We start from the raw sequence: 27,220 nt of genomic DNA, 5'->3' as shown, positions 1-27,220 counted from the left end.
TCACCAACAAACTAACATGGTCCAAGCACACCAAGACAGTCATGAAGAGGGCACGACAAAACCTATTTCCCTTCAGGAGACTGAAAAGATTTGGTATGGGTCCTCAGATCCTCAAAATGTTCTACAACTGAACCAGGTTGCTTCACTGCCTGGTATGGCAACTGCTCGGCCTCCAACCGCAAGGCACTATAGATGGTAGTGCGAACGGCCCAGTACATCACTGGGGCAAGCTTCATGCCATCCAAGACCTCTATACCAGGCGGTGTCAAAGGAAGGCCCTAAAAATGGTCAAAGACTCCAGCCACCCTAGTCATAGACTGTTCTCTCTGCTCCCGCACGGCAAGCGGTACCAGAGCGCCATGTCTAGTTCCAAGAGGCTTCTAATCAGCTTCCTTCCCCAAGCCATAAGACTCCTGAACATCTAATCAAATGGCTACCCAGACTATTTGCATTGCCCCCCCTCCCCTCTTTACACCACTTCTACTCTCTGTTGTCATCTATGCATAGTCACTTTAATAACACTACCTACATGTACATACTACCTCAACTAACTGGTGGCCCTGCACATTGACTTTGTATCAGTACCCCCCTGTATATTGTCTTGCTACTGTTATTTTACTGCTGCTCATTAATTACTTGTCACTTTAATCTCTTCTTCTTATCCGTATTTTTTTTAAACTGCGTTGTTGGTTAGGGGCTCGTAAGTAAGCATTTCTCAGTAAGGTCTACATCTGATGTATTCAGCACATGTGACTAGTAACATTTGATTTGATTTGCTGGTTGAAGATGATGTGGTTTGTGAGAACATACATAACTAAGCAATGACATTTAGGTCTGATAGTTTTCAAAGAAACTGTGAACCAGGCTTTTTTTATATACTGTATGTCTATACCATTCAACAACATTTAAGACTGCAGTCTAATTATTAAAAGAGTCAACAAAAATGTGTGTTCCAAAGGAAAATCTTTATTTTCATCTATTCATTAAAGCATCAAAGCAAACATTCCTACAGTATCTAGTAGTAATAAAACAGAACACATCAAATCTAACACTGATTCAACCTCAGTCTAGAGAGAGGATTGACACATGAACTCAAGCAAAGCCCTATGTTAGTCTACATGTCAGTGATCAATAAGGCAGAGAAAATCTGATCTCAGAACAGAGTCAAAGCAGAGGAACCAGCAGCCTCTCTCCACAGGGGTGTGACTGAGGGGTCCTATCCAGAACAGTCAGCCTTCCTCAGGGTCTTGGTCACTGGATTCTGGGATTTCTGCTGGGCTTCACAGGTCACCTCTCCTGCCTTGGTCCACTCCTGGCCAGTGAGAGTCAGGGTGCTGCTCCAGCTGTACAGACCATCCTTCTCCAGGACCCCGGGACTGGTCTCCTGGTTCTTGTTGGTCCCGTCCACTTTCCAGCTCATGGTCCAGTCTGAGGGGAAGCCCTTGTTGGCCAGACACGTCAGTGTGGCTGTTGTTGTACTGGACAGCTCCTCACTAGAGGGGGGCAGGACGGTGAGGGTGGGGGCACTGTTACCTGGATCAAATAGAACACATCAACTAAGTAACAACATCAAGTACAGCTACAGTAAGAGATTATCTTCAGCAAAGGACACAACAAAATAAAGTGAAATGGAAATGCCCTCTAAATATGAATGTAGGAGTCAGATTGATTAGAAGATGTGGAGAAAACACTAAAGTAACATGATACAAAGCAGATTTATGAACCAAACAAGTATAAATTGATTAACTAGAGTTGCCAATCACACGGTGTCAGATATACATGTCATACAGATATTGTTAAGGAATGAATCTGATCAGAATAGCCTACTCGTATTCATAGTATTTTCATCACATATCATCCATGTTAGATTATGAAGTCAGTTACAACCATAACTGAGTCCCTTTGTCTTCACACTAACTGTGAAGTCTAGCAGGAACACAATGCAACAATGATGAAAACTATATACAATACTATTAGTTATTATACCAGAATTAGGAATGATAGTTTTCAATTATAAAATTATAGTTTTGCAATTATACGAATCAGACATACAAATAAACCTACAATTTATCATTTTGATTTAATAAATATTTACTTGAAAGAAGGCTCAGTCAAAAGCTACATTTAACCAAAATATTGAGATAATGATTTTTTTTAAATGGCACACAAACAGTAATACACAATGCAACAGCTATATTCCATATTATTAAATAGTTATCATGCTAGAACTATCCTCTGCATTCCATCAAACCACACATTTAAATAAACACCTACATTTGAACATGTTGGTTGTTAGTCAAAAGAAATATTAAAAGTTATATTTTTTTAGAAAGTAAAGTATGTAGAATCACAATATTTTCATGGAGACAGAGTTCCACAGAGTAAAATACCCCCCAAAATAATCAGAAAGAAATATCAAAGAGCGTGTTACTTACTTCCAACATCAAGTCTGGTGCCGCTACCAAAAGTCAACCACAGTGATACAATCACTATTACTGCTGGTACAACAACCTCCTGCATGTTTGGCAAGCTTCATTTATTTAGACTGTGGTTCAAATAATTAACTCTGCTATAGTATGAATACTTTTCAGAAATGATTTAATCTACTCAATTAGAAATAAAGTGTTTTTGATTTTGATTTCCTTAACATGGAACAAAACTGACTTTTTCTTGTACATTTCCTGCTAGGTGCAGTATGTTTATTCATACAACTAATCTAAAATGTAGGATAATCACTTCATAGTTTAAAGGCAGGTCAGATTTGATTAGACGTAATAACATTCATATTCAAATTGGCCATAGTATGTGTAGGGCTTGTGTATTTTGTTTAAATTATATAAAAATGTTCATTTGAAAAATCCTCAATATCAAGGCAAAAATGTATAGTGAAATTGAAACAGGACATCAAAGGGTGAATAAAACAGTTAATTTAGTTGTTTACTTACTTCCAACATCAAGTCTGGTGCCACTACCAAAAGTCCACCACAGTGATACAATCACTATTACTGCTGGTACAAAAACCTCTCTGTGTTGTGATGCTGCAGCTGTTACAGTGAAGATCACGTATAGAGAATCATAATCAACACTAATACACTTTAACATCTTCCAGGTAGAACAAACACTTCATATTAGCTGTTTCTAGATAATATAAATCTGAATTGTATCTTAAATCCAGATAATAGTATTTGTTCCTTCCTCTGTGTATCAGGTGTTCTCCTAGTCTGTAGATACAGTCCAGCATTAGATCAGTGTTGCTAGTATTCCTCCATATTGTCCATATGAAAGACAACAGCAGCAGCAGTAGTGATAGTGATCCATGTTGTATATTCCTTTATTAAACATGTTGATCTCAGATTGAACAGTGGTGGTAAAGTCACAGAGGACAGACAACACTACCAGAGGAATCCTACCAGCTTTAGTTTAGAGAAGTGTTCACTAACTGATTAGAGGAACTTACATGAGAGACCAAGCATGAGTGAACAGACAGTTCATTATATCTGATCATCATCAGAATAACAAGATAATGGTGGTGTGACATAAAAGTTGCCATATATTAGTTATCTGAGTAAACAGTTGCTGTTTGATGTTATAAAAGGGGCAGCAGGTAGCTAGCGGTTAGAGTGTTGGGCTAGTAACTGAATATCCGGGTCGACAAGGTGAGAAATATGTTGATGTACCTTTGAGCAAGGCCCGGCAGACCCTGGTCTTGACCCTACTCTACAAGGATGACTCAAGGGGAATTTTTTTTTATTTTTACAATTCACACATGGGCATAAAACACACGTGTACGTGTGAAATAGGACACATTTAACACACCTAATTATTATAAAAGAAAGCTCAACCAGGACAAAATATATTCTGATGGGAGCCGACTTGGAAACTGAAATAGATTTGAAACATTCATTTGCATAATGCATCTGCCCTTCTGCTCTTAGAGCATTTATATCCCTGTGAGTTTAACACTTCATGACTGAGAGCCGTCCTTCATGACAACAGAACCCACAACAACCATGACTTTTATCGTGAGCTTTTTGTGGATATTGGTATTCTTAATTCAGAGTAAGATTTTACAATTTATTGCTCCTAAAATGACTTCCTTACAAGTAATATGTAATATAAATATGTAATATTTAATTGAAATATGTGAACTGAATAATACTTCTGCCTAAAATTAGACAAAACAAACAGAGATCAATTAAAAGTTATTGAATGTCTCTGTTTCAGAATCCAGAGGACAGGTCACTGTGACTCAGACTCCTGCAGTGAAAACTGTTCTCCCAGAACAGACAGTTATTATAAACTGTAAAACCAGTGCAGATGTAGCAGATGAATGTCCTGGTGATTACACCTGTATGGCCTGGTACCACCAGAAACCTGGAGGAGCTCCTAAACTCCTTATTTATTTTGCTGAAGAACTTGAGTCTGGGACTCCATCTAGATTCAGTGGCAGTGGGTCTCATAGTGACTTCACTCTGACCATCAGTGGAGTCCAGGCTGAAGATGCAGGAGATTACTACTGTCAGAGTTACCACAGTGGTCCAGTGTTCACACAGTGATACAGAGCCATACAAAAACCTCCCTCAGTCAGACTGCACAGTGACTGTACTGCTACAGCTGGGACCTACTGCAGGTGCTTAGGGGGAAGAGACAGTGACATGGAACACTGACTGAACTAAAATACACTGAGATAAATATATCAGTGATGGTGACTATAATGTAAACTTATCCACCTTCATGTGAAATCATTCCTGAACTGACAACACCCGTAGGTCCAGACTACATAAATATGCCTTCCCTTTTGCTGTGGCTAACAAACCTTTTATTTAACATTTCAGACAATAAGTTGAATGGACTCTATGTGAAATAATAATGTCTCCCATGAGTTCAGAATAAATATCCCCGTCTCTGTTACGTCCCTCTATCGGGTAATGGGTTTCAAGCTAAGATTGAACCATATTTACTCAGATCATATAACATGATTTATAACCCACTTAAGCAACCTGAGGTACTCTCATACTAGAGACAGTGACATGGAACACTGGTTTGTGAAGTCAACTTTGAATATGTTTAGAACGCATCATTCAGATCACATGTTGCCCATCATCATCATCATCATCATTGTGCTGGACCTCCAAAAGTTATTTGAAGTTCTGAAAACCCCACAATACAGTTCCAACATGTAAAATAAGATGTAGAGAAGTAAAGAAAAAGAAGGTGATGGGACATCACCATCAGCCCCCCTAGATACAATACCCATATGAACCTCACAACCAGATATTGATCATCTAGCATTTTATTAACTATTTTAATGAGCAGGTTACTGACTGTTACATCTGTGAAGGAGACATGATGCTGGGATCAAACATTTGACACATTCGTGTAGAGACCTACACTATCTACATAAAATATAATAGACATTTCATCTGTCATTATTTATATGATGGTATATGTGTTATGTCTCCTTCACTGAATCCACCATAAAGGTTAAAACCAGTCCACTACCTCACGTCTGGCCCAGTCCAGGGTATTTCAGGCAGTGAAACTGTTCAACTGCAAGACTGGTAGCTGTGGGAGTGAAATTGAGATTTACATAGACAGGGCTGCGTGGTTCTGCTTGTCCCAGAATAGAGCAACACTGTCACCAGATGTTCACCCTGTTCCCAGGGGGTTGGAGGTAGAGAAGACCTGTGGAAATATAATGAAGTGTAGACTACACTTTGAAGAAAACCATTGCTAAAACATCTCATTTAATAAAATCATATTTGGAATTAAACATGATAAATATATCCAGTATGTCATGGAAAGTAACGGTTTAGCAGTGTGATTTCTGAGAGCAAACCTTCAAGGTTTATTATCAAATTAGCAGTTGTAGAAATTATTGCAGAGTATTTGTTGGATCAGATGCCCTTTTAATTCTGTTTGAAAACATGAGAGTAAATTTACAGTTGAAGTCGGAAGTTTACATACACTTAGGTTGAGTCATTAAAACTCATTTTTCAACCACTCCACACATTTCTCAAGTCGGTTATGACATCTACTTTGTGCATGACACAAGTAATTTTTCCAACAATTGTTTACAGACAGATTATTTCACTTATAATTCACTGTATCACAATTCCAGTGGGTCAGAAGATTACATACACTAAGTTGACTGTGACATTAAACAGCTTGGAAAATTCCAGAAAACGATGTCATAGCTTTAAAAGAATATGATAGGCTAATTGACATGATTTGAGTCAATTGGAGGTGCACCTGTGGATGTATTTCAAGGCCTTCTACCAAACTCAGTGCCTTTTTGCTTGACATCATGGGAAAATCAAAAGAAATCAGCCAAAACGCTCTGAACCTACGTAGGGGTTGTTTAAGTTGCATCTCATTATATTCCCAGTATTACTTTATCAAATCTCAAATCTTATCAATCATCAAATTTGCCGGACGCTACCCGATTGGAATAATACTCCACATGTATCCTCAACAATCAATTAGACTTCCAGAAAGTACAGACTTGCCATTATTGTTATAAAATAACATCCCGCACTCAATACCACCCCGTGGTATTCTATGATGGGCAATGTTGAACGGAACCCCAAGATAACACTACATTTCAAACCTTATTATCCAAATGTCAATCTTCTTATTTAGCAAAGAACTATATCGTATTATCCAAATGTAAGATTACCACTTATTTCAACCCTCACACACTCTTGTATCACATTCACAGAAAACACAAACAAAAGACACAGAGGGGAATGAGACAGACAAAATGAAAAACCGGTTAGCGCTGTTGTTGTTACGTCTGCTCCTGCCACACCCTCTACTGCTCATCCTGTGTCTCCTAGACCTGCCGCCACTCCCCCAGTACTCTCTCCCTCTTGGTGTGTGTGATTGCATGGGCGGAGACAGGTGTGCTGGAGTCAGAGCAGATCACCACCAGCTGCAACCTGTTCCATAATCAAGACCTCTACAAATACTCAGCCCTGCCACTTCCACTCTGCTAGATCGTAATCTCTGCTCAGTGAGTCTACGCTTCTAGCCGTTTGTTACTGTTAGAGCCTGTTAAACTGGCACAACAGGTTTCCTTGCCTGACGCTGTTTTCCTCTCCGCTACAGTTCCTCCAGTTCCACGTCTTGTCATCCTGCTACTCTGTCCTCGATTCCCCACTCTACTACTCCCTTGGATTACCTTCCGGACCTGCTTACCCTGTCCCAATCCCTCTCGTTCCAGCCTCAGCCTCCGCATCTGGTTTCCTGCAACCCACCCGAGCTTCCCCTGGCCTGCAATCCATCTTCCCCCTGTGTTTCAATAAATACCTTGGTTACTTCATCCCAGTCTCCTCGTCTGAGTCTGCTCTTGGGTTCCCCTGTTCCACTCCGCGTAACAGTTGTTTAACTTAAAACCTTGTCTATATGAACAGGGAAACCCATACCATTATCAAAATATTGCCTAATCAGTGGTCCCAAAACCGGACGTTGTATCCACACTGGGATATCGCTACTGCGATTACTATGGTATAGATGATCCTCTCTGTAGTAGGTGGGATGCTAGTGTCCCACCTGGCCAACATCCGGGGAAATTGCAGAGCGCCATAGTCATAATGAACTTTCATAAAAATACAAGTGTTATACATCGGCTTAAAGATTAACTTTGTTAATCCAGTCGCTTTGTCAGATTTCAAAAAGACTTTCCCGCGAAAGCATACCATGTGATTATCTGAGGACAGCACCCCGCTTACAAAGCATACAAACATTTTACAACCAAGTAAAGGAATTACAAAAGTCAGAAATAGCGATAAAATGAATAACTTACTGTAACGATTGTCGTCGGGAGAAGGAGAAGAGGACCAAGTTGCAGCATGGTAAGTATTCATAATGTGTTTAATAAATACGAACACTTGAACAAAAACAACAAATGAACAGTTCTGCCAGGTGCAATACACAAAACAGAAAACAACTACCCACAAACACAGGTGGGAACAGGCTACCTAAGTATGGTTCTCAATCAAAGACAACGATAGACAGCTGCTCTGATTGGGAACCATACCAGGCCAAACACAGAAACACAAAACATAGAACAAAACATAGAATGCCCACCCCAACTCACGCCCTGACAAAACCAAAATAGAGACATAAAAAAGGAACAAAGGTCAGGACGTGACACTTACCTTTGAAGATCTTCTTCTGGTTGTAGTCACAAGAGTCCCAGCTACACAATAAATGTTAGTTTTGTTCAATAAAGTCCCTCTTTATATCCATAAAACTCTGTTGTGTTGGCGCGTTTTGTTCAGTAATCCACTGGCTCAAAGGCGGTCAAAACATGCAGACTAATACATCCTAATAGTACTGGTAAAGTTCGTCGAAACATGTCAAACGATGTTTATAATTAATCCTCAGGTTGTCTATTGTCTAAATAATCAATATTTCAACCGGACAATAGTGGCTTCATTAAAAAGGAAAAACAACGAAGGGTGCGCAATCGGTCACGCGTGCAAACCAGCTCTGCTTGATTCTACAGTCCACTTACAAAATGGTCTCATTCTTCTTCATTTTTCAGAAAACAAGCCTGAAACAATGTCTAAATACTGTTGACATCTGGTGGAAGCCATAGGAACTGCATTATGGGTCCTAACCATTTAGATACTCTATAGGCATTCAATTGAAAATTACCAACATTAAAATATCCCACTTCCTGGATGGATTTTCCTCACGTTTTCGCCTGCCATATCAGTTCTGTTATACTCACAGACATTATTTTAACAGTTTAAAAAAACTTTAGAGTATTTTCTATCCAATACTACCATGCATATGCATATCCTAGCTTCTGAGCCTGAGTAACATACAGTTTCCTTTGAGAACGTTTGTCATCCAAACTTCAAAATACTGCCCCTACCCAAGAGAGGTTAAGTTATATCTATCCAAATGTGCAAAACTACCTACAGAGTACCCATGTCTCCTACCTAACTTTGTAACACGGTCCCAAAAATCCAATCTTACTTCATATTTTCTAAGTACCAGGAATATCAAAACACCGTATCAAAACCTCGTTCCGCTAGCGGAAGCCCTTGCCAACAGCCAATGAAATTGCAGGGCGCCAAATACAAATCACCAGAAATATCATAAATCAAATTTCTCAAAATTACAAGTATTAGGCACCATTTTAAAGATACAATTCTTGTTAATCCAGCCACAGTGACTGATTTCAAAAATGCTTTACAGCGAAAGCTCCACAAACGATTATGTTAGGTCACCACCAACTCACAGAAAAACCCAGCCATTTTTCCAGCCAAAGAGTGGAGTCACAAAAAGCACAAATAGAGATAACATTAATCACTAACCTTTGATGATCTTCATCAGATGACACTCATAGGACTTCATGTTACACAATACATGTATGTTTTGTTTGGTAAAGTTCATATTTATATCCAAAAATCTTATTTTACATTGGCGTGTTATGTTCAGTAGTTCCAAAACATGCAGTGATATTGCTGAGAGCCACATGAATTTACAGAAATACTCTAAATACTCTATATTATAAATGTTGATGAAAATACATGTGTTATACATGGAAATATAGAAACACTTCTCCTTAATGCAATCACTGTGTCAGATTTAAAAAAACACGGAAAAAGCATCATCTGAGTACGGCACTCATGGCCCAAAACAGCCAAAAGAAATATCCGCCATGTTGTGCAGTCAATATTAGTCAAATATAATTATAAATATTCACTTACCTTTGATGATCTTCATCAGAATGCACTCCCAGGAATCCCAGTTCTACAATAAATGTTTGATTTGTTGGATAATGTCCATCATTTATGTCCAAATAGCTTCTTTTGTTAGGGCGTTAGGTAAACAAATCCAAACGCGTGTTCAGGTCCAGTCAGACGAAAAGTTCAAAAGGTTGTATTACAGGTCAAAGAAACTTGTCAAAATAAGTATATAATCAATCTTTAGGATGTTTTTATCATAAATGTTCAATAATGTTCCAACCGGAGAATTCCATTGTCTGTAGAAAAGCAATGGAACGAGAGATACCTCTCATGTGATTGCGCGTGACTGAGAAAGAGGCTGCTGCCTGAACCCTTAGTTAAACAGCTCTCATTCGCTCCCACTTCACAGTAAAAGCCTGAAACAACGTTCTAAAGACGGTTTACATCTAGTGGAAGCCTTAGGAAGTGCAAAATAACCCATATCCCACTGTGAATTCGATAGGGCTGAGTTCAAAAACTACAAACCTCAGATTTCCTACTTCCTGTTTGGATTTTTTCTCAGGTTTTTGCCTGCCATATGAGTTCTGTTATACTCACAGACATCATTCAAACAGTTTTAGAAACTTCAGATTGTTTTCTATCCAATACCAATAATAATATGCATATATTAGCATCTGGGTCTAAGTAGGAGGCAGTTTACTCTGGGCACGCTATTCATACAAATATGAAAATGCTGCCCCCTATCTCAAAGAAGTTCAAGGAAGACCTCGCTCTGAGTGTACCAACAGAGGCTTTTATTTTTTTGACATTTTTTTTCCTTCATAATTTCATACATGTATTGATAGATTGTCCAAGCCTACCTCTCTCAGTACTATGTCCGAGCTCTGGTATTCACTCATGCCCGCACCTCTCAGATCATAGGAGGGTCCAGCTGCTCAATAATGAGTGTGGTTTTTCCCTTAGACCCCAATTTCTGATCCCCTGTGCACAGTTTACCCAGATCTTCAGGAGTGGTCAACAGGTGAAGTTGCAGAGATCCCCCTCGTTATCAAAAATGTTGTGGAAATTCAGTACTGAGAGAGACTTGGTCATTTCTTCAAACAATCATCTTAATTCAATATTGATTCATTATTGCAATAGTGAAACCGTCGACCCAACAGTCTTGACTGTTGGTCCGAGTGCCTAACTGATAATGATAAAAGAGACCTTATATTGGACTTAAAAATGCTAAGTCAGACTGGGTCCAACTCCCATAAGCCATCTTGTTTATCTACACAGGATGGTGTTTTAACCCCAACTCAGCTTAGTTTCCCAGATGCCAGGAAGATGAGACAATGAGGCATTGTTCTAAAGTCTTCCAGGCTCTCTCTATCTCGGGTCACACACACCACATCTTGTCTATATAATGACAGATTTAGGTAATTATCACCAAGCCATTGTCAGCCCAAGCTATCTAGCAAAACCCATTTCCTTGACCCTACGCCCAGACTAACTGCAGGAAGCTAGAGTGGAAACCATCTCTTTACAGAAACACAGAATTCAACAGAACAGAAATGTCTTCCTTTTTGTTAAGTATTAATTGCTAACTATTAATATCAAACAAACCAGGTAAATATGTCATTGTTTTATAACATGACTCTGTTGAGTAACTCAAGGAAAACCATCAACCAATCTGAATAGAGATGATGTGCAATGATCAAAACCCCTAAAGTTGACCTCAATCAATCAATCAATCAATCAATCAATCAATCAATCAATCAATCAATCAATCAATCAAATATATTTATAAAGCCCTTCTTACATCAGCCAAAGTCACAAAGTGCTATACAGAAACACAGCCTAAAACCCCAAACAGCAAGCAATGCAGATGTAAAAGCACGGTGGCTAGGGATAACTCCCTAGATATGCCGGAACCTAGAAAGAAACCTAGAGAGGAACCAGGCTCTGAGGGGTGGCCAGTCCTCTTCTGGCTGTGCCGGGTGGATATTATAACAGAACATGGCCAAGATGTTCAAACGTTAATAAATTACCAGTAGGGGCAAATAATAATAATCACAGTGGTTGTAGAGGGTGCAGCAGGTTAGCACCTCAGAAGTAAATGTCAGTTGGCTTTTCATAGCCGAGCATTCAGAGTTAGAGACAGCAGGTGCAGTAAAGAGAGAGAGTCGAAAACAGAAGGTCTGGGACAAGGTAGTACGTCCGGTGAACAGGTCAGAGTTCCATAGCCGCAGGCAGAACAGTTGAAACTGGAGCAGTAGCACGACCAGGGGACAGGATAGAGTTATCAGGCCAGGTAATCCTGAGGCATGGACCCAGGGCTCAGGTCCTCCGGGAGGGGAGGGAGAGGGAGAGAGAGAGAATTAGAGGGAGCATTCACACAGGACACCGGATAAGACCGGAGAAATACTCAAGATATAACAGACTGACCTTAGCGGCCCAACACACACTATTGCAGCATAAATACTAGAGGCTGAGACAGGAGAGGTCTGGAGACACAATGGCCCTGTCTGACGATACCCTCGGACAGGCCCAACCAGGCAGGATATAACCCCACCCACTTTGACAAAGCACAGCCCTCACACCACTAGAGGGATATCTTCAAACCACCAACTTACTATCTTGAGACAATGCTGGGTATAGCCCACGAAGATCTCCCCCATGGCACGAACACGAGGGGGGCGCCAAACCGGACAGGAAGATCACATCAGTGACTCAAACCCATTCAAGTGACGCACCCATACTAGGGACTTCATGGAAGAGCACCAGTAAGCCAGTGACTCAGCCCCCGTAATAAGTTTAGAGGCAGAGAATCCCAGTGGAGAGAGGGGAACCGGCCAGAGAGAGACAGCAAGGGCGGTTCGTCTCTCCGTCTCTTCACTCCCCTGTCCAGACTACACTCAATCATAGGACCTACTGAAGAGATGAGTCTTCAATAAAGATATAAAGGTCGAGAACCGAGTCTGCGTCTCTCACATGGATAAAATGGAGTACTATAGGAGAAAGCCCCGCCTCCAGCTGTTTGCTTAGAAATTCGAGGGACAATAAGTCTTGTGACCGTAGCGTACTTGTAGATATGTAGGCAGGACCAAATCAGAGAGATAGGTAGGAGCAAGCCCATGCAATGCTTTGTAGGTTAGCAGTAAAACCTTGAAATTAGCCCTAGCCTTAACAGGAAGCCAGTGTAGAGGCTAGCATTGTTTGGTTCTAGTTAAGATTCTAGCAGCCGTGTTTAGCACTAACTGAAGTTTGTTTAGTGCTTTATCCGGGTAGCCAGAAAGTAGAGCATTGCAGTATTCTAATCTAGAAGTGACAAAGCATGGATGAACTTTTCTGCATCATTTTTGGACAGAAAGTTCTTGATTTTTGCAATGTTACGTAGATGGAAAAAACTTGTCCTTGAAATAGTCTTGATATGTTCGTCAAAAGAGAGATCAGCGTCCAGAGTAACGCCGAGGTCCTTCACAGTTTTATTTGAGACGACTGTACAACCATCAAGAATAATTGTCAGATCCAGCAGAAGATCTCTTTGTTTCTTGGTACCTAGAACTAGCATCTCTGTTTTGTCCGAGTTTAAAAGTAAAAACATTTGCCGCCATCCTCTTAAATTAGAAACACAGGCTTCCAGGGAGGGCAATTTTGGGGCTTTGTTTTGTTTCATCGAAATGTACAGCTGTGTATGGTCCGCATAGCAGTGAAAGTTAGCATTATGTTTCCGAATGACATCACCAAGAGGTAATATATAAAATATATAGTGACCTGCACTTTGAATAGCTAGCATTTCATGAACATGATTCAAACACATACAATAAAGCCTCTAAACACTACCCAGACATCCTCCCTCACACCACTGTGGTAGTTCCAGAGAGCAGCAGGTGAAGCAGGAGACTGGAGACGTCAGAGCTCTGGAGATCTCCCCTTTAGATCAATCACACAGTCCACACTAAGACTGCAGTTACTAATCCTGACCCCTGGAGGGAGACAGAAATAAGATACTGTCTGATCTAATACACAGTAGTAACAACATGCTTCAATTGTAGATATCTAAAATCAATATATCACTCCCAATTCAGGAGTTCTATCAGAAACCATGTCAGTGATTAAATAGTTATCATGTTTCTACATCACATCACACAACATGTACTGATCAAATTTGACTGTCCAGGAAGACTATTTACATACAGTATAAGACGATTTGTATTGGCGGCACACGCTTCAGTGGTCTGGGAGTGTTTATATCCCTGTGAGTTTAACACTTTATGACTGAGAGCTGTCCTGACAACAGAATTTCAACAATGACTTTTATAATGAGCTGTGTGTGGATATTGATGTTCCTAATTCAAGGTATGATTTATACTTTGTTGGTCTAAAATGACTTCTTCAAATATTGTATCTTCATTTTGCCTCAAATTGAGAAAATGAGACATTAGAGATTTAGACAACATGGTCAAATGTTATCACATATATAATGAGTTCTTAAATGTCTCTTTTTCAGAATCCAGAGGTCAGTACACTGTGTCTCAGACTCCTACAGTGGAAACTGTTCTTCTAGGAAAAGCAGTCTCTCTGAACTGTAAGACCAGCAGTGATGTGTATAGAGCAGGTTACTCTGATGCCCGTCTTGCCTGGTATCAACAGACAGCTGGAGGAACTCATAAACTCCTTATTTACCATGCTAAAACGCTTCAGTCTGGGACTCCATCTAGATTCAGTGGCAGTGGATCTCATAGTGACTTCACTCTGACCATCAGTGGAGTCCAGGCTGAAGATGCAGGATATTACTACTGTCAGAGTTACAACAGTGGTCCAGTGCTCACACAGTGATACAGAGCCGTACAAAAACCTCCCTCAGTCAGACTGCACAGTGACTGTACTGCTACAGCTGGGACCTACTGCAGGTGCTGAGGGGAGAAGTTGATCCAGTACAATGACACAGTGTGTAGTAGAGCTGAACAACAATATCTGTCTGATAACTCTAAGCTTATAGATCATATTCAGTCATTATCCCATGTGTTCCTTACCACATTTTAAATCATTATTATTGAGTATCTCATGGAGAACCATGAACCCATCATTCTACAAAAAGGTTCAAATCTGGTATCTTCCAAAACAGACTTCCTTACTTCAGACCGTTTGGATATTGTATTCTTAAGATGTAGAAGAGATTCTAGGTTTCACGTACTGTAATTATTGTCTACAAAGTCCCAGTGTGTCTGATCAGAGACACATGAAAGGAGGGAGGAGCTGAACTCAGTCAGGAACAGAGTAGCCGTCCTGCACAGTGGAGCCCCTCCTCAGTCTACACAGTTCACTGTACTAACACTACTCCGCCTGCAGGGGTGACACATGACCAATGATCACTGGGAGGTAATCCATAGATATCAATACAGTATGTTCCCATACCATATTAAATAATTAGGTGGGTGCTTAATAAATGTGTCATATTTCACACATGTAGAAGTGTGTATTATACACAGGGGAATTGGAAATGGGTTTCTTCTTAATGTCACTCACAGCCAGGGATCAGCCATTATTGATGGCAACCCCAGAGCAATTAGGGTTAAGTGCCTTGCTCAAGGGCATATTGAAAGATTATTTCACAGTCTACTCTGAGATTCAAACCAGCAACCTTTCTGTTACTGGTACAACACTCTTAACCGCTAGGCTACCTGCCACCCTGATTACCATGAACACTAACCAACAGACAAAATGATGTATGTCCGTTAGTTACTGGAATGGCACTGAAGGAGATGGCTGCCGTTTTATGATCCCGTAACCAATTGTGCATGTTTTTTTTTCGCATTATTTGTAACTTATTTTGTACATAATGTTTCTGTCACCGTGTGTTATGATAGGAAAGAGCTTCTAGATATCAGGACAGCGATTACTCACCCCGAACTGGAGGAATACTTTTTCTTCCAAGAGTCAGAGGGGAAGTATTTACTTCAGACGCCCGAAAAGGCCCTCGTCCCTGTCATTCACAGGAGAAAGAGATGAGGTATCGGGGACGGAGGTCTGGGTGTCATGTCAGGATCCGTCGCCGAGAAGGTAATCTACCTTTACCATTGGTCCTATTAGCCAACGTACAATCACTTGAAAATAGAATAGACAAACCACGATCACGTATGTATCTTATGTTTCACCGAGTCGTGGCTGAACGACGACATGAATAACATATAGCTGGTGGGTTTTAAGCTTTTTCGGCAGGATAGAACAGTGGTCTCTGGTGGTACTATGGGGTGTCTATGTATATTTGTAAACAACAGCTGGTGCACGAAATCTAAGGAAGTCTCAAGGTTTTGCTCGCCTGAAGTAGAGTGTCTCATAATAAGCTGTAGACCACATTATTTACCAAGATAATTTTCATCTGTATTTTTCATAGCTGTCTATATATCACCACAAACCAATGCTGGCACTAAGACCGCACTCAATGAGCTGTATATGGCCATAAGCAAACAGGAAAACGCTTATCCAGAGGTGGTGCTCCTAGTGGCCGGTGACTTTAATGCAGGGATACTTAAATCCATTTTACCTCATTTCTACCAGCATGTTAAATGTGCAACCAGTGGGAAAAAACACTCTGGACCACCTTTTCTCCAAACACAGAGCCGCGTACAAAGCTCTCCCCTGCCCTCCATTTGGTTTACAAGCAAAAACTTAAGGAGGAAGCACCAGTGAACTGTTTTGCTAGCACAGACTGGAATATGTTCCAGGATTCTTCCGATGACATTGAGGAGTACACCACATCAGTCACTGCAGTCAGATGTGAGGGAGTTGGTTGATCACCACAGTTGTGGCCCTCTAGGATTATTGCTGGGCTGGTGTTAACCCTTCCAGCTTGCTCGTAGGGGAGTGTCAATTGTCTCCAGAAATATACCTTCTGCGCCTTGTAGTCCATTGTATCACGCTCAAACTTTTTCCACTTGTTTGTCTTTGTCTCCTCCGCAAGTTTATCACAAATGTTTTCCACATTGGTCAGAATGTTCTCTCTTTTGTCCTTATCAGTGATCTTGGTTTTTAGATCAACATTTAACTGTGTCACTTGATCTCTGGTTGCTCCCAATTGTTCTGTCACTTATTGTATGGTAAGCGCAATTAAATCAAAAGAGAATTTATTAAGAATCTCGCACCATCGGTCACAAAAAGAGGGATTGTTCGAACTAAGAGCAGGTGCTTTCTGTATCTGTAATCCTCGTGGAATTATTTTATTCCTTAGAATATCACTGCATGACTGCATGATAATATTGTTTTGTCTCACAGATCCGTAGATTCTTGAGAGACGTGATAACTAAGTCTGCATTGCAGTCTGTTGTTGGGCCAGTTTCATCAAAAAGTGAGTCCTTCATTATGATCCGGGAATAATCATCCTCTGAGAACTCAAATGACCTACTTTGGCCTGCAATTTGAGAGTCTGCTATTTCAGCCATAACGTCAAAAGACAGCTAGACTTGTGAAAAGAGAGTCTCAAAAAGGAGTGCTGTATGGTAGAGAGTTCATGTTCAAAAGCTGAAGAACATACGCACATCCAGCTACTTTCCGCAGGAGCTGGATTGGTGGCAAACTCATGGAAAACAGAATGGAAAACGCTGCACACTGCTGCTCATGCTCCCAGCTGATATTTATTTACAACAAAGTTTCGATCCTTAGGTATCCATATCCCAGGTGGAGGTGGAAGGTCCTATATAGGGACAGTACTCAGTGACATCACTTCCTGAAAAAGGTAAAAATTTATAACATAGTTTCACAATATTATCATTCAATGTATCAAAATATATGATCATAGAGAATGTGTTCAATATTTACAGTAATACACATAAAATATTCAATTAGGATTTTTTTTAAAACAATTTAGACATATTGAAACTATAAAAACAGTTTCAAGTCAAACTCCTCATTAAGGCCAAGATGACGAAGTGTGTTGAGCCTGTGGATCCAGAAAGATTCCCTTTGAAGAATAATGAGTTGGCTGGACATGCCGAGAGATGAGTTTCAGATTGGTCTTGGGTGTAGCATCTTGTGTCTATAAAATGAGCTGCTCGTTATGCGTAGATGTTGGGAAAATTATGATTAAATGACTTGAACAAATAATTTTAAATGGAACTGTAACTAAGTAAAACTTATACTCTGTTTTATTATATCTGATTAACAATATGAGTTCATAAGAAGGGATTGTGAGACACGGACAAGGAGTAATTAAAGTTAATGAACACCATTCCAACTAGGAAGAAACGAATGGGTTGTGGACTGTGTAAACACATAAGGTCGTTAACCTATGGTTGAACCTACAGAACTAGGCTCTGGGGTTTTTAGATAAGACAGTGAGTGCATTCTTAGGTTTTCTGTTAATTAGAACTGTCAGCTCAGTGTTGATCGATAATGTTTAGGGGTCAAAAGTTACCTGGGAGTGTGTTAGTAAGTTAGAATGAACTTTTCTTTCTCACTTTGTCCCGGTCGAGAGGAGGGGATTCTGTTAAGGATCCTCTTTGTTTTTGTTAAGCACACACATGCATTCTTCTCGTCCCCCCTCCAACCCGGTTGGAGCTGTGTTTATTATTTTGAATTACTCCTTGTTCATGCTACTTAACCTCCAATTCTAATGGTTAAGTTTCTGGGTAGAATTATTTAATCATTTATCTTAAACCTTGATAAAATATCTTAACAGTAGATAATCCTTTCTACTGCAGTTTTTTTCTGAAAGATATAACGTTAGCCACAGAGAACTACAAATATGTTCCTACTGCTCTCAATAACATTGCTGCCCTGAATTTAACAGGAGCTATTGACAAAGGCCAGTGGTAAAATGTTGTGATGGACTACTGATAGGTGAGAATTGTCTGTCAATTGAATGATTAGAATATTCCGTCCTGAAACATATAATTGTATGGAATTGATTAGAACGTATAAAATCATAATCAATAAATGTGTAGTCCTAGTCAGAATTAGGGTAAAACAATATGTCTTTATGGTATTTTAAACACAGACTGTCTGAGCTTGGTGCCGACCTGACTAGAGATTTGGGAGAGAACGGGGAGTACGTCTCAAGGACAAGGTCACTATCTCTGTCGGCTGGGTAGTGAGACAGACAGTGTAGCAGGACATGTGTGTGCGTCTGTTTGTGTGTATGTGTGTGTGTGTGTGTGTGTGTGTGTGTGTGTGTGTGTGTGTGTGTGTGTGTGTGTGTGTGCGCATGGATGTGTATGTGTGTGTGTGGGCGTGAGAAGTCAGTATAAAATGAATTGATTTGTATTCTTGAGTTCAGAACGTTCCCGTGAATAAACATTTAACTGTGGTAGACTGGGCCTCTGTCTGTTTTCATTCGACCAGGATCTTACAAATTCTGGTTTTCAGACTGAGAGTAATATAATTAAATTGGGTGATGTACCTGGAGAACATAATTCTCTTATCAACTACTTCCTGGAGGACATTCGTGCCATGCTGACTCTCTCTGGCTCTGAAAATGAATCAGACGATGAGGAAATCCCTGATTTCGGTAAAAACATTTTAATTGAAGACATTGTAGATTAATTTACATGTATGAAGTGTGTGTAACGTTAGTGATGTTTTCTCAGAATGTCATTTCGCATGGCTAGTTATTACATTATTACGTGTATGAACTGTGTGTAATGATATCTCAGAATGCCATTTTGCATCTATTGTATAATAATGCTTAAATATTTGTATCTGGAACTTGTCGTTCAGCATCAGTAGAACACGCCTGACTCACATTCACCAGTCATACAAGGAGAATGGTTTAATGCATCCCATCAAAATGAGAGCTGGCCCAAGCAAGCACAGGTTACACCTGAAGCATGAGGACCTGCAGCGAGTGGTGAACTTCATCAACAACTATGCAGAGGATAATGCAATAGTATTACCAGGACACCACCCAGGACACAAACTCTTTAGTGGAAAGCTGCTGCCATCCCATGTGACAAAACCTAAACACGTGTTGATTATTTAATTGACCTCCAACATGATTGGTACTACTTTTATTGATCTCACATCACACAGCTGGTTGGACTGGAGGATGGTACGGTGCTGGTGGAAAGCTATGGTTGGCATCAACACCCTACTCAGTACTTCAGGTCATTGCCACAGATCAAGCAGTACAATCACTTCAGGTGAATATCATTTTCATTGCATGATATTATTTTTATCTAAACTTAGTGGAATGGGGTTTGTCATTATGGGGTATTGTGTGTATATTGATGAAGAAAAAACAATGTAATCAATTTTAGAATTAGTCTGTAACCTAACAAAAGGTCAAAGGGACTGAATACTTTCCGAAAGCATTGTATTTACCACTATTTCATAAAATAAAAATCACCACCCTATTAACTCGTCTGCAGTAAAATCTAGTACTCCCAGGTACTTCTCTTCAGCTACCACCTACACATTAAAACCCACTACCCAGGACTCACTGCCACTAATTGTGAAAGGAGACGAAACTGGCTTCATTAAGGGCCGTAAAGTCATGCAACAATGTCAGGCGGCTTCTTAATGTAATTCAAGCCTACCAACAAAGTGCTGTGGAGGGTCTTGTGCTCTCCCTAGATGCTGAGAAAGCATTTGATCGTGTGGAGGGGTCTTACCTATTATTTGCTCTAAATAAATTCGGTCTAGGGGACAACTTTATAAAATCGGTGAAAGTTTTATATGATGATCCTCAGGCTGCTGTCCTTACTAATGGACTACGGTCAAATAGCTTCTCTATACACAGAGGTACCAGACAGGGCTGTCCTTTGTCCCCTCTCCTCTTTGCACTCGTTATGGAACCACTGGCCGAGGCCATCAGGGTAACGCCTGCTATACAGGGGCTGCTCATTGGTGATGTTCACCATAAAATAAGCTTGTATGTTGATGATGTCCTGATATTCATCTCTAGTCCCGAGACTTCAATTACATCTCTTATTAATATTATTGAATTATTCAGCAAATTCTCAGGCTACAAGATTAACCTAACTAAGTCAGAGGCTATGCCACTTGGTAGCCTGCACTCTGTACCTAATACTTCTCCCCCTTCCCTTTTAAATGTTCTCCCTCAGGTTTCATGTATCTGGGTATATTTGTAACTCCTAAATTCCAGCAAATGTACAAAGCCAATTTTGTTCCCTTGTTTGATACAATAAGACAGGATCTGGAGCGCTGGAACTCTCTCCCGATTTCTTGGTTGGGTAGAATATCCCTCTTGAAAATGAACATTTTACCTAGACTACTTTACCCAATCCAAATGATCCAAGTATTACTCTCCAATAAGGTGATAAAGGATGTAAATGGATGGCTGTTCCATTATATGGAGTAAACGCAAGCCAAGACTTAAGATGGCAATATTGCAGCTGCCAAGTTCTATGGGCGGCTTGGACCTGCCCAATATCAGGTTCTATCAATGATGTGCCCACCTTTGTTATGTTTCTGACTGGATCACAAATGATGACTCCTCTATTTGGTTAGACATTGAGACTTCTCTTTCAAAATACCCCTTACAGGATCTTTTATTTTTCAGAAGTTTCAAGTCTGTAGAAGATCACTGCAATAATCCCGTTACACTTAACACACTCAAAGTATGGAGGTCAGTTCAACGCTTCCTGGGAAGGTCCAAACTAACCTCTGCTCTTACCCCAATTCTTAACAACCCAGATTTTAGTCCAGGATGGCTGGATGCTGGCTTTAACTTTTGGCTTAATAAGGGCATAAGCAGACTAAATGACTTATTTGCTGATAAGATTTTATTGTCATTTGAGCAGATGGTCGAGAAATATCGACTCACAAAGCAGGACTTTTTCCGCTTCCTACAAGTAAGACATTATATTCTGAAGAGCACCACCTTAATTGGTAACCCTGATGTGTCTGTCATCGAAAGAATGCTTTATGATACTTATGATACTTTAAGGTCCTTTTCTGCTGTCAACACACAGAGGGTGAAACAAGTGTGGGAGAAATAATTGTCTGTTACTATTGACGAAGAGATGTGGGAGGACATTTGGAGATATGCAAAAACAATATCTATATGTAATCGTACTAGAGCAATCCAATTAAGAATAATACACAGATTGCATATATCCCCAAATCGCAGAGCACCCTAACACATTGTTTATGGTCATGTACCAAAATACAAAGATACTGGTCTGGTGTTCTGCAAGAAATTGAAAAGATCCTAGGGGTTGATCTAGAATTGGACCCAGTTTCTTTACTGTTAGGTCTCCCTGGTAGGCAGGTTACTTCTGTGGGTAAAAGGAGGCTTTACAACATCCTTACCTTCGCAGCGAGGAAAAACCTCCTTTTACAGTGGATTAGTGATAAGGTTCCTTCTATTAAAGATGGGCATAAGATACTATTTGAATGGGTGCCTCTGGAATATCTGACATGTACATTGCATTCTAAAACAGACCAGTTCTACAAAGTAGAATTTGTTTCTGTTTGTAAGTTTGTTTAAAATGTATGTATTGAGAGACACAATGATGGTGATGGGGTGAGAGAAGCACTGAGCGGGAAGAGGAAAATGGTGTACGTATGTATGGGCGTGTGTGTGTGTATGTATGTATGTGTGTATATATATATACGTAGGTATGTGTAAGTGAGTGCTGTTTTTTTTTGTTGCTTTGTCTCCGTTGTTGTATCTCTAAATATGGGTGAAAATTGTGAAATTCCAATAAAAAAATACTGTTACAAAAAACATAACACTCCCCCATTCCACTACTTTGACCCTATCTGCTCCTGCACCATGCCAACGACCTGGGAGGACGGGACACCTCCCCTAAACACACCCTGTAACTCTTCTGAAGTCAAATCTCGTTTACCTAAATACTTCTCTGCAGCTGCCACCACAACAGCCATTCTCTGTAGTTTATATTCCATTTCTGTGGTACAGTTGATAACCATTGCTATGAACGCTAAGAAGACAACTTTACTGAAGCATAACTCACTCGCTGGCCTATCCCTCTGTGCTGGCACAAATCTACTACTCACTGGGATCCTCTCAGTATCACTCACCCTTCACCCATCCTCCTCCTCTTTCTTCGCTGCCGCAGCATGTGACAGACACCCTCTGCGCTACTCTGACCACTTCAACCTGCCTCTCTCACACCGGACACCTCTGATGTCCAGCAATAGGAGAACCCCTACTGTTTACACAACTTTATCCAGCCAAACTACACAATCCTCTGTCCCATGCCCTCCTGCACACTTCCCACATCTTGGAATTTCCCTCCTACACACTGCTACAACATGACCATGAACGTTGCACCTGAAACAGAGCAGTGGATTCTGCACAAAAGCTCTAACAAGATAACTAATACATGCTAACATGACTTTGTCAGGTTCAAAACTCAAAAGGACTGACAATGACTCCTCTGTTTCACTGCTGGGTGGAAAAGGAGTTGCGGGCAGCTGAATCAGTGTGTAGTAGAGCTGAACAACAATAGTCAAACTAGAGCTATGTCTAGAAGACCATAGATCATAACTGATCACCTAATATTTCTCCTGACCATTAACTACATGTTGACTCTGTTGGTTAACTCAAGGAAAACCATCAACCAATCTGAATTAGAGATATACAATGATCAAAACCCTAAAGATCACTTGTGTTTTGAATAGTTAGAATTTAATCAAGATGATTAAAACATATACAATAAAGCCCCTAAACACTACCCAGACATCCTCTTTCGCACCACTGTGGTAGTTCCAGAGAGCAGCAGGTGAAGCAGGAGACTGGAGATGTCAGAGCTCTGGAGATCTCCCCTTTAGATCAATCAGTCAGCAGCATCAGTCCACACACAGACTGCAGTTATTAACCCTGACCACTGGAGAGACACAGAAAGATACTATCTGTTATAATAACACAGTAATAACAATATGCTCCATTTGTAGATGTCTACAATTAATATATCAGTCCCCATTCAGCACTTATATCAGAAACCAGTAACATAGTTATCATGTGTCTACATCACACAACAGGTATTAATAAAATTGGACTGTCCAGGAAGACAATTTACATATAAGATACTTTGCATTGGCAGCACATGCTTCAGTGGTCTGGGAGTGTTTATAGCCCTGTGAGAGTTGAACACTTCATGACTGAGAGCTGTCCTTCATGACAACAGAACCTACAACAATGACTTTGATTAGGAGATTCTTGTGGATATTGATGTTCTTAATTCAGGGTAAGACTATTGAATATCATGATCTGCAAATTATTTTTCTTATCGAAATATTAAATGTAAATTGCCTCTGTCTCGAAAAAGATTGAGATTCATGAACATGTAGACAAAACAAACACAGTTTAATGAACAATTCTTAAATGTCTCTGTTTCAGAATCCAGAGGACAGTATGTTGTGACACAGACTCCTACAGTGGAAACTGTTCTCCCAGGACAGAAAGTCTCTATGATCTGTAAAGCCAGCAGTAATGTGCATAGTAATTGTTACAATGGTCAGTCATGGAACCATCAGTGTCTATCCTGGTACCAACAGAAACCGGGAGAAAAACCCAAACTCATGATGCTTCCAGGGAACACACTCCGTTCTGGGACTCCATCTAGATTCAGTGGCAGTGGATCTGGTAGTGACTTCACTCTGACCATCAGTGGAGTCCAGGCTGAAGATGCAGGAGATTACTACTGTCAGAGTGTACACACAAACTGGCTTGGTAGCACCTTTTGGTCCACAGTGATACAGAGTGGTACAAAAACCTCCCTCAGTCAGACTGCACAGTGACTGTACTGATACAGCTGGGACCTACTGCAGGTGCTGAGGGGGAAGAGACAGTGACATGGAACACTGATCAGTAGAGGAGGTCATTTTTGAATATGTTTAGAAAGTATCATTCAGATCACATGTTCCCCATCATAATCATCATCATTATCTTTGTTATCAAGGTTGAGACTAGTTATATTTGTCATGGCCTGAAAGTTCACTTATAAATGTTAGACGTTTTGAAAAGCATTTATTTTTTATTTTTATTTAATTTGACTATTTTCCCAGATTAGTCTCATTGAGATTAAGCATCTATTTTACAAGAGATACCTGGTCAAAACAGCAGCACACAAAGTTTTACACACAATTACAACATAGAACACAACGCACTACAGTTTAAAAACAGAAATGCACACATTGAGAAGGCAAGAATTCTTTATAGAGGTGTAGTGCATCTGGGGGTCAAAACATTGACAGCCCCCCACACTTCATTGTCCACCATAGTTTTTACCCTAGCTACAGTAGTCAGTCTACAGTCTATCCTAGCTACAGTAGTCAGTCTACCCTAGCTACAGTAGTCAGTCTACAGTCTACCCTAGCTACAGTAGTCAGTCTACAGTCTACCCTAGCTACAGTAGTCAGTCTACAGTCTACCCTAGCTACAGTAGTCAGTCTACAGTCTACCCTAGCTACAGTAGTCAGTCTACAGTCTACCCTAGCTACAGTAGTCAGTCTACAGTCTATCCTAGCTACAGTAGTCAGTCTACAGTCTACCCTAGCTACAGTAGTCAGTCTACAGTCTACCCTAGCTACAGTAGTCAGTCTACAGTCTACCCTAGCTAGAGTAGTCAGTCTACAGTCTACCCTAGTTAGAGTAGTCAGTCTACAGTCTACCCTAGCTACAGTAGTCAGTCTACAGTCTATCCTAGCTACTCATTCAAAGAGAGGACCTCCTAGAAAGTTTTTTTTAACACAGCTCTGTAAGGGCCTTAGGTACAGTCAACAAGATAGAGACATGTGAGTGTAGATTATATTTGTAATTTGTCTGGTTGACAATGGCGGTACACAGGCCAAATGGGAGCTATTACCAGTCCAAATGCGAGTAAGAAGCAAAACAATTAGGCTATGCAATAATGCATGAGGCCATGTGTTATGACATTTTTATCATTCCTGTGATATCGTCATAGCCACGAGGCGAAGAACATGATCTGTGTCAAAACATATGGCCTCGAGTATATTATTGCCTTTATACAAAGGCTTACCAGCATAAATATATATATATATATATATATATTTATATTATTTCCCAAACCATGCATTTCTCAACAAAACGTGATGCTACATTCACTAACACTGTTTGTCAAGTGACGTTTTAATCACATTTTCAATGTACCACATCAAAATAAATCAAAAGAATAAACCCCGATGCACAACCAATGTCCAAAAATGGCAATTTTGCTTAAACCATTGGCGAACATTGGAGCTAAAACAATGACGACATGCATACATAAAGTTCCAAAGTACTCCCATTTGTGGTTACTCACTACTCGTAGATATTGCCTCAGCAAAGTATAGTAGTTCTGTGCAGGTGTCCTCAATCGATGTGAGGACAAGATCCACAGCAAACACTGCTACCAAAACTCCGTAGCAGCAACAGACATCCCTGTGAAACCCAAACTCGTCAATCGTCCACAAGCAATTCTCTCCAGGTCTCACACGATGATAGGCTAACCTCGAGGATGTCCAATGTCTCCACATTGCAAAGGCAACTTCAGTCTCCAATAAGTCTTCATTTTAATTTGACCTTTATTTAACTAGGCAAGTCAGTCAAGAACAAATTCTTGTTTTCAATGATGACCTAGGAACAGTGGGTTAACCGCCTTGTTCAGGGGCAGAACGACAGATGTCTTGTCAGCTCTGGGATTCAATCGTGCTAGTCCAACGCTCTAACCACTAGGCTACCTGCCGCCCCATTAACAAAATAACAATACTCTTTTATAAAAAAATAAAATCATGATTTCCCTTCAAAACTCTGGAGGTGTGTTTTTGTTCTCTCTTTATCCTCTCCTTTAGTCGTTTTTCTTCACCAACGCCGATCACGTTTCTCCTCTACATCTTCCACTACCTTTTTCCCAGGCCTCCTGTTAACTAGGTCCACTATCCCATTGGCCACAACTTAACAAGCTACCTCATTGGCCAATACTTAACAAGATAAGTGAGAAACACATTTAAAAGTTAACCAACCTATTCACTTGTACATTAATTAAGAAACATTGCTTAAGAAAAATGCATTAACAACATTACAAATCAAATAAACTCTATACTCTATACTTCTTTTTACATGGGTATTACAGATGTTTATCCCCTTTTCTGACAGCCATTCCAGAATGCACTTCACTGCCCAGTTGGTCGGTCTTGATGTAGCTAGCTTCCTAATTCACTATTCTGTCGTCTATAGCAGCGCTAACGTTACTGATTTCTGCATGACTAACGTTAATGCTAGCCCCAGGTTGCTGGTCCACTTGCTCTTCTTCTTGTTTCATTTATTTAATATCCTGCTCCTCCTCTTCTTGTTGGCATCATTCTTCAAACATTAGTGGATGAAACACTACATTTAAAATCATCCATGATAAGTTACAGGTGCTAAGACTAGTAGTTGTAAAAGTAATAGTGGTGGCGCGCTGATCGATTTGAGTAATCCACTCGTTCATCATGCAGAGAAAGGAATCCGAAAATCTACTTAACTTTGTTTCAACAAGTCAAAATAAGTTTCTATTACCCCTCAGATACCCTAAAATGTAAGAGGAGAAAGTGGAGAAAAAATG

At 40.2% G+C, this 27,220-nt stretch overlaps 4 long non-coding RNA genes and 1 gene segment (V, D, J or C); 4 read left to right on the top strand and 1 right to left on the bottom strand.

Moving 5' to 3' along the window:
* Nucleotides 1-946: 946 nt before the first annotated feature.
* LOC110490553 (Ig kappa-b4 chain C region-like) lies at nt 947-2,718 on the bottom strand. The segment is given in 2 exon segments: nt 947-1,533; nt 2,436-2,718. Coding segments are annotated over 2 exon segments (402 nt in total).
* Nucleotides 2,719-13,886: 11,168 nt separating this feature from the next.
* LOC149978156 (uncharacterized) lies at nt 13,887-15,176 on the top strand. The gene is made up of 2 exons (XR_016486859.1): nt 13,887-14,048; nt 14,200-15,176. It is a non-coding gene; the product is annotated as an uncharacterized LOC149978156 (long non-coding RNA).
* Nucleotides 15,177-15,559: 383 nt separating this feature from the next.
* On the top strand, nt 15,560-17,423 carry LOC149978155 (uncharacterized). Its single transcript, XR_016486862.1, has 3 exons — nt 15,560-15,752; nt 16,965-17,037; nt 17,352-17,423. It is a non-coding gene; the product is annotated as an uncharacterized LOC149978155 (long non-coding RNA).
* A 265-nt stretch (nt 17,424-17,688) lies between these two features.
* On the top strand, nt 17,689-22,379 carry LOC149978154 (uncharacterized). Its single transcript, XR_016486861.1, has 2 exons — nt 17,689-19,194; nt 19,404-22,379. It is a non-coding gene; the product is annotated as an uncharacterized LOC149978154 (long non-coding RNA).
* A 1,278-nt stretch (nt 22,380-23,657) lies between these two features.
* Nucleotides 23,658-26,425, top strand: LOC149978153 (uncharacterized). The gene is made up of 2 exons (XR_016486860.1): nt 23,658-23,863; nt 24,016-26,425. It is a non-coding gene; the product is annotated as an uncharacterized LOC149978153 (long non-coding RNA).
* The last annotated feature ends 795 nt before the right edge of the window (nt 26,426-27,220 follow it).

The sequence above is a fragment of the Oncorhynchus mykiss genome, chromosome 15 (genome assembly GCF_057628025.1).
Source record: "Oncorhynchus mykiss isolate SJ-2025 chromosome 15, ASM5762802v1, whole genome shotgun sequence".
Taxonomy (NCBI): Eukaryota; Metazoa; Chordata; class Actinopteri; order Salmoniformes; family Salmonidae; genus Oncorhynchus; species Oncorhynchus mykiss.
The sequence above is the reverse complement of the archived record's forward strand: the minus strand, read 5'-3'. Positions and strand labels throughout refer to the sequence as shown.